The sequence below is a fragment of the Armigeres subalbatus genome, chromosome 2, assembly GCF_024139115.2.
Source record: "Armigeres subalbatus isolate Guangzhou_Male chromosome 2, GZ_Asu_2, whole genome shotgun sequence".
NCBI classification, from domain to species: Eukaryota; Metazoa; Arthropoda; class Insecta; order Diptera; family Culicidae; genus Armigeres; species Armigeres subalbatus.
In genome coordinates this window covers 101,811,236-101,818,978 of record NC_085140.1, presented here as the reverse complement: position 1 = coordinate 101,818,978, position 7,743 = coordinate 101,811,236, and the positions used below count along the sequence as shown (strand labels likewise).

At 44.6% G+C, this 7,743-nt stretch overlaps 1 protein-coding gene across 1 annotated transcript; it reads left to right on the top strand.

The window, feature by feature from the left end:
• Nucleotides 1-1,490: 1,490 nt before the first annotated feature.
• Nucleotides 1,491-4,640, top strand: LOC134209112 (uncharacterized). The gene has a single exon (XM_062685094.1). It carries the CDS (start codon nt 1,491-1,493, stop codon nt 4,638-4,640), a length of 3,150 nt encoding a protein of 1,049 aa, XP_062541078.1.
• The last annotated feature ends 3,103 nt before the right edge of the window (nt 4,641-7,743 follow it).

Below are 7,743 nucleotides of genomic sequence, written 5' to 3'. Positions count from 1 at the left end.
GAAACCAGACTCAATCAACAAGATGATAGACTTCGCGTTAGCGGTACAAAATCTTGAAGCAACAATTGATGCCTGCGGTCAGAAGGAACTGATGCGCGATTCGTCTCTACTAAGTGATCTAATCACCAAGCTTCCAGCTTCAACCAAGCTGGAATGGGCGCGCCATACTAGATGTCTGCGGAAGGTCAACTTGGCGGCCTTCAGCAAATGGATTTACGGCATGGCTGAAGATGCTTGTTTGGTAGCCGAGCCAGTCAAAAGTCAGGAAGTGCATCAGGAGGCACACAGAAGACCTAAAGTTTTCTTGAACACTCACACTGAGCAACACAAAACTTGGAGAAGTGAGGGTCAACAAGGTTCGTGGCGCAGCTCACCGAAATCAACTGGAGTGAAGAGAAAAGAGTCGCAATGTATCGTCTGCAGAGGTGTTTGCGTTTCTCTTGCAAAATGCAAAAGGTTTCAGGAACTCTCATATGATGGAAAGTGGGCAGCGATTCGCGAAGCTCGAGGTTGTAGGAAATGTCTGAAGCAGCACAAAGGAGGATGTGAATCGAAAGAATGTGGAGTGAACGGATGTACCTACAAACATCACCCCCTGTTACATAAGGAACTAAATGCAGAGACGTCGGCGACTGTGAAGCCTTGGCGGGACGTGCAGTACAGTAACACACATCAGTCAAGTTCAAGCTCCATTTTGTTTCGATATATTCCGGTCATAGTTTACGGAAGCGGAATCGTTGTACAATGCTACGCCTTTCTAGATGACGGATCCTCCAAAACATTCATGGACGAACAGCTAGCGAAGGAATTGAATCTTTCCGGTGAGCGCCACCCGCTCTGCCTCAAATGGACTGGGGGTTTGCACCGTTCGGAGGATGAGTCACGTAGTGTGCAATTTGAAATGTCCGGATTGAAGGGGAAACGTTTTCATTTCGATGATGTCCGGACTGTGAAGGAGCTGCAACTGCCTTGTCAAACGCTCAACATGGAGCAATTGCAAACCGACTACTACTACTTGAAGGGAGTGCCTGTGCAGTCTTATCGAGATGTTCGGCCACGTATCCTAATAGGCGTTCAGCACGCCAATGCTACCCTTGTAAGAAAGAGCCGTGAAGGAAAGCCTGGGCAACCGATCGCCATCAAAACCAATCTTGGTTGGACAATCTATGGAGGAGCGCCAACTGATCTATCCATAAACATGGTCCACTATACATACCACGTTTCCTGCTGTAATCATGAAGCGGGAATCAGCTCCGACATGGATTTGAATCACGCGGTAAAGACTATTTTCTCTAGAAAGCCTCGGTGTTGTATCGCCAGCAAAGCAGGTCCGTTCGCGCGAAGATGAGCGGGCCATGAACCTTTACTAAAACACACCCATTACAACGGTTCCAAGTATGAATCGGGTTTACTGTGGAGACACGATGACGTGCATCTGCCAAACAACAAAGCGATGGCGCTGAAACGCTTCAACCACCTTTGAACGCCGTATGGAACCTGATCCCGATCTAGCCCGAACAGTGAAGGAGAAGTTGAAGGACTACATTGCGAAAGGCTATGTTCGTAAACTCACTACCGAAGAACTGTCAGAAAGTCATGAACGCATCTGGTACCTGCCGATCTTCTTAGTAACGAACCCCAACAAACCTGGGAAGTTGAGACTCGTCTGGGATGCAGCGGCGACGTTGAATGGAGTATCTCTGAATTCGGCATTGCTCACTGGACCAGATTTGTTGGAACCCTTGATACACGTTCTCTACAAATTCCGCGGGCGACGTTTTGCGATTTGTGGTGATATACGCGAGATGTTTCACCAGGTCGCAATCCGCAGGGAAGATCAGCACAGTCAACGATTCTTTCTGAGAGACGACTCGTCTCATAATGAACCCAGCACGTACGTCATGCAGGTGATGACGTTTGGTGCATCCTGCTCCCCAGCGACAGCTCAGTTCGTAAAAAACCAGAACGCAGAACGCTTCAACGAACAGTATCCCGAAGCCTCACGAGCAATTGTACGGTGCACATATGTCGATGATATGCTGAGCAGCACAGAAACGGAGCAAGAAGCAATTGATCTGGCAAAATCCGTCTGGTTCGTGCACAATGAGGGAGGATTTGAAATTCGGAATTGGATGTCCAATTCTCCCAAAGTTCTGGAAGCGCTTCGTGGTGATCCAAGCACCGAGAAAAGTCTCGACCTGGCATCAACTCTTGCAACTGAAAAAGTGCTTGGTATGTGGTGGTGTACGCAAACCGACTGCTTCACGTACAAAATAAACTGGAGAAGACTCGGAGAGGACCTGCTAAGTGGCAAACGTTTTCCCACGAAGCGTGAAGTGCTTCGCACTATGATGTCCATCTACGATCCATTAGGCTTAATTTCGCACTACCTCATCTTCCTGAAAGTGCTGCTGCAAGAAATTTGGCGAACAGGCGTAGGATGGGATGAGAAGGTGAATCAGCAAATCTTCAACAAATGGCAAATGTGGCTGAAGCTTCTTCCTGGAATTGAGCGTTTACAAATTCCCAGGTGTTATCGACTTCAAACATCACTCGAACAGCACACACTAGTACAGCTACACACTTTCGTCGACGCCAGCGAAAATGGAATGGCTGCTGTGGCGTACCTACGATTCGAAGAAGCCGGCACAGTCGAATGCTCGTTAGTTACCGCGAAGACCCGTGTTGCTCCACTTAAATATCTCACTATCCCCAGATTAGAGCTTCAAGCGGCACTTATAGGAGCTAGGCTGGCGCAGTCCATCTTACGTGGTATAGATCTCGATGTGTCCCGTTGTGTTTTTTGGACGGATTCAAGAAACGCACTCTCATGGATATGTGCAGATCACCGACGATACAGTCAGTTTGTGGCTGCACGAGTTAGCGAAATATTGGATCTGACGGCAGTTTCCGACTGGAAATGGGTTCCCACTAAGTGGAATGTAGCTGATGAAGGAACTAAATGGCAGCGACAACCATCTTTCGCAAACGCTAGTAGGTGGTTTCAAGGGCCTGAATTCCTTTGGCAACAAGAAGCAGATTGGCCAATGATGCCTGTCCGTATTGCGGAGACTGCAGAGGAGCTACGTGCCAACGTTCACATTCATTATGAAACGGCAAAGTTGGAGTTTCCATTCAACAATTTTCGGAATTGGAGAAAGCTGGCTCGTTCGACAGCATATATTTTTCGGTTTATCAGAAACACCCGTCCCAAGGGGTTCTCTCGAATGGATGGTGGTCTGACAATGGAAGAAATCCAACATGCAGAGAACTTCCATATTCGCACCACCCAGCAAGATACGTTTCAGGAGGAGATATCAATTCTTCGTCGCAAAGGAAACGACGCTGCGCTTCCCAAACGAAGCCCTTTGTTCAAATTGGTTCCCTTCCTTGACGATCAAGGAATACTACGCATGAAAGGCAGGACAGGAGCATGCAAGTACGTTTCACTGGACGCAGTCAATCCCATCATCCTTCCGCGTGATCACCCGATAACGCACATTATCATACGGACTTACCACGATAAATTTCACCACCACAACCACGAATCTGTGATCAACGAGGTTCGTCAAAAGTTCTGCGTTGCACGGCTCCGTCGGATGTATGCCAAAGTTAGATCCGATTGCCCGCGGTGCAAATTGAGGGACGCACGTCCTAACCCTCCAGCAATGGCAGATCTCCCTGCATGCCGACTAGCCGCGTACAGCTGTCCGTTCACGCACACCGGCATAGATTATTTTGGTCCAATGGAAGTATCTGTAGGTAGAAGGGTCGAGAAGCGGTGGGGGGTTCTACTAACTTGTCTGACAATACGCGCTGTCCATATTGAATTAGCTAGCTCTTTAACCACTAACTCATGCATTATGGCGATACGCAATTTCATTGCCCGTCGTGGAACTCCAGCTGCATTTTATAGCGACAGAGGCACCAACTTCATCGGCTCTGAACGTGAGCTAAAGCAGGCCCTAAAGACCATCAACCAGAACAAGCTGGCACAAGAGTTTGTGAGCTCAAATACTTCATGGAGTTTCAATCCCCCGGCTTCTCCCCATATGGGGGGGAGTTGGGAACGGCTGGTACAGTCCGTTAAGCGAACATTGTATGAAGTTAAGCCATCATCAAGGCCGACCGACGAGGAACTGAAGAACGCGTTGATAGAAGTTGAAGCCATCCTAAATGCACGACCACTTACTCATGTTCCGCTCGAAGATGAAGCAGCTCCTGTACTCACTCCAAATCACTGGCTGTTGGGGTCATCCAATGGATTGAAAGCATGGTCTCTATTGGACAGCAACTCTATCGCATTAAGACGTGGTTGGCATCAATCACAAGCCTTTGCTAACCACTTCTGGAAGAGATGGATTCGGGAGTATCTACCGGACCTAACGAGGCGCAGCAAATGGTTTCAGAAAGTCGCACCCATCAAGGAAGGAGATATAGTTCTGATCGTTGATCCGGAACATCCAAGAAATTGCTGGCCAAAAGGACGGGTCATTGGTACGGTTAACCGAGACGGTCAGGTACGTAAGGTTACCATTCGAACCGCGAAGGGCGTGTACGAGAGGGCAGCTGTAAACGTAGCGGTTCTTGATGTCCGAGGCAAGGAGTTAGCAGACTCAGAGGCGGAGTCAGCAAACTAGGGGGGAGTGTCGTCGAAGTCCCTCGGTATCGATTCACCTTAACATCTGCTTGCGAGCCCATATAGCACAATTGCTTGGCAATAGCAGGCAAATCGGGATAAAGGGGACAAACCAAAACAACAACAGATAGATGTAGGTAGAGGGAAACGCAATGAGTGGTTATTAAAACGTGCAGTTGGTGAGATAGCTCTAATCAGAATAATAATTTGATCTTATACCTATAATCCTAAATTTATTAAAACTTAATGCAATTTCGAATCGAAGGTAAAATTTACTATTCTATACTTACATACAAATCTGGCTTATGGCTAAAACATTAATTCAATCTAGATTCTATGAGTACACTTAACCTATAATTAGTACGGAGAGAAGAAATACGAAGCAGTACGGTTGATTGGGAAAAGGTGAGAAACAATAGAATACCTTAAGTAATAATTATTCATGCAAGTATAATATGACTAGGTTTGAGTGAATAGGCTGAATGCAGTAAACGGTGCTAAACTAAAGGAAGACACAAATGCACTAAAACGTAAGAAATTGAGTACAAACAGTAAAAAACATGCCTTAAACTTATCTATGTATACCATGCAGGAATTTAAAACGGCCAAACTTCGCACGAATAAAAAAGGTCGCTACGAATTCGGAACATATAAGTCGTCTTTCTTGTTACCGCGTTACGCAAGTAACAGCTGGTGTTTCCCAAGGCAGCATACTGGGACCTATATTGTATAACATTTTTACTTCTGACTTACCTGATTTACCACCAGGGTGTCAAAAATCTTTGTTTGCAGATGACACGGGCCTTTCAGCCAAAGGGCGAAGCCTTCGTGTCTTTTGTAGTAGATTGCAAAAAAGTTTGGATATTTTCTCCACTTACTTGCAAAAATGGAAAATTTCTCCGAATGCTTCCAAAACTCAGCTTATAATTTTCCCACATAAGCCGAAAGCTTCTTATTTGAAACCTTCTAGCAGACATATCGTCACTATGAATGGAGTTCCAATTAATTGGTCTAGCGAAGCTACATATTTGGGACTTCTGCTAGATCAAAAATTAACTTTTTTAAAATCACATTGAAGGCCTTCAAGCCAAATGTAACAAATATATTAAGTGTCTATATCCACTTATAAACAGAAAATCAAAACTTTGTCTTAAGAACAAACTTTTTATTTACAAACAAATTTTTAGACCTGCCATGTTGTATGCTGTGCCAATATGGACTAGTTGCTGCAATACCAGAAAGAAGGCACTTCAGAGGATTCAAAATAAAATTCTGAAAATGATTCTGAAGTTGCCTCCGTGGTATAGTACCAATGAACTTCATAGAATTTCTACTATTGAGACATTGCAACAAATGTCCAACAAAATAATTTCCAATTTTAGACAAAAATCGTTGCAATCTTCTATTGCAACGATTAACTCCTTGTACACTTAGTATAAAATAGGTTGAGTTTAGTTTAAGTTGAAAACATTTTAATTCCTACATGGTTCAATTCAACCAGAGGAAAAATTCTAACTGCCAGATGCAATTGAAATGTATTAATAATGACTAAAAAGTAACATAGCAAATAAGGATGATAGTGTTAAGAAAACACGGAACACCTTGTCTAAGAGATGAATGCATGTATAAGATAATTAGCAAATAAAATTAGTTAAAAAAAAGGTGGGTGCTGCGTGTCACCCTGATTTTTTTGCGGCATCTATATCAATTGCAAGGGATTGTTGCCACATCACTATAATTTTTACTCAAAACATAAATAGCTTCCATCTCGCTACTAAAGACGCCGTCTCTCATACATTTGTGCTAATAATTCATAAATATGTTCTACCAGATCTCTAAAGTGTGACATCTATACCGATGCAGCATCTCACCCGGATTTGCCCTACCAAAATCACGAAGCATAATTTGGATTTTGGAATTTATGGTGCACGCATGAAACGTCAGAGTTGGGCTTATGAACTGACCGAATCGGTTGAGAACTGCTGGTCTTGCAGAATCATCGGTGCTTCACTAAAGAATAACACAAAATGCGACCACAACCATTGATAGAGATTCTTCTCGCGATGGCATGGTGTTCCACAAGACAACCGTCCGGGCAAGGGTTTGGCGCGCATCACGCCCGATCTTATGTTTTCGGCTGTTTGTTGGAAGGTACATAACGAAGGTAAAAGAGGAAAAATAATATACGGAGAAAAAATACACAAACGAACACTTAAGAGATGAGGAGAAAATTATAAGTGGATGATGTTATGATTTCGTTCCCCATGGTTCGTGAGGTGATTCGTTTGCGCGCTTGGTTATTTTTAAAAGTGCTTCTCTGAGCTGACTCTTGAGGCTTTTTGCAGCCCAAGCATATCTTACCAAAGCAAACGGAGCAGCATCCCGCGAGGAACAGAACTTGGGTCTCGGTTTCTTACCCTTTTTTTTCTGTTGTTGTATCTCGGGTGGTGCTCTTCATCAACGGTTCTCTGTGTTGTGGCGAAGACGTAAGGTATAGGAAGGAATTCTACCGTTTGCTGCTGTGATTCTGAGATTTTTAGAGTGTTATATTATATTTCTTGATTTTTTCTATCAGATAATATTTGCATAATATTTTAATATGCTGATCATGGCATTATCTACGGTGTTGGAAGATATCATAGTGAATGCACTTACATTTTCGATGCACCATCTTCCACCACCTCACGGTATGTACCAAAGTTTACAAAACTTCAATCCTATCCTTTGGACCAGCAAGATGAAACAGCCGGAAAGATAATGATGGTGAGAGGGTTGCTCCCGCTGACTGCGTGGATGCTGTGCGGGCTGGGAGTCGGGGCACCTGCGCACGTTGCGGCGGACGGTTGGCATAGCATGGCATTTTTATACTCAGGTACGTTGTTGGATGTGTGCGGAGGCGCGAGCGTGGTCTGTGGGGTGGATCCCGCGCAAGCAAAGAGGTCGTAAAGTGGAATAAGCCAAAGCGATGCGATGCGATGTGGGACGCTTATTATACCAAGAACGTTGAATTTGATAAAACCTGTTTTTTGTGTTTGTAAGGTTTTCTCGTTTTGGTTCTTTACTTCTTGGCATTATACGGTGCGGTGCCGCGCTTCCCCTTTCTC

What these genes read in the sequence shown, in the direction of transcription:
- LOC134209112 (XM_062685094.1), top strand. Translation starts at nt 1,491, where the DNA reads ATGGAACCTGATCCCGATCTAGCCCGAACAGTGAAGGAGAAGTTGAAG.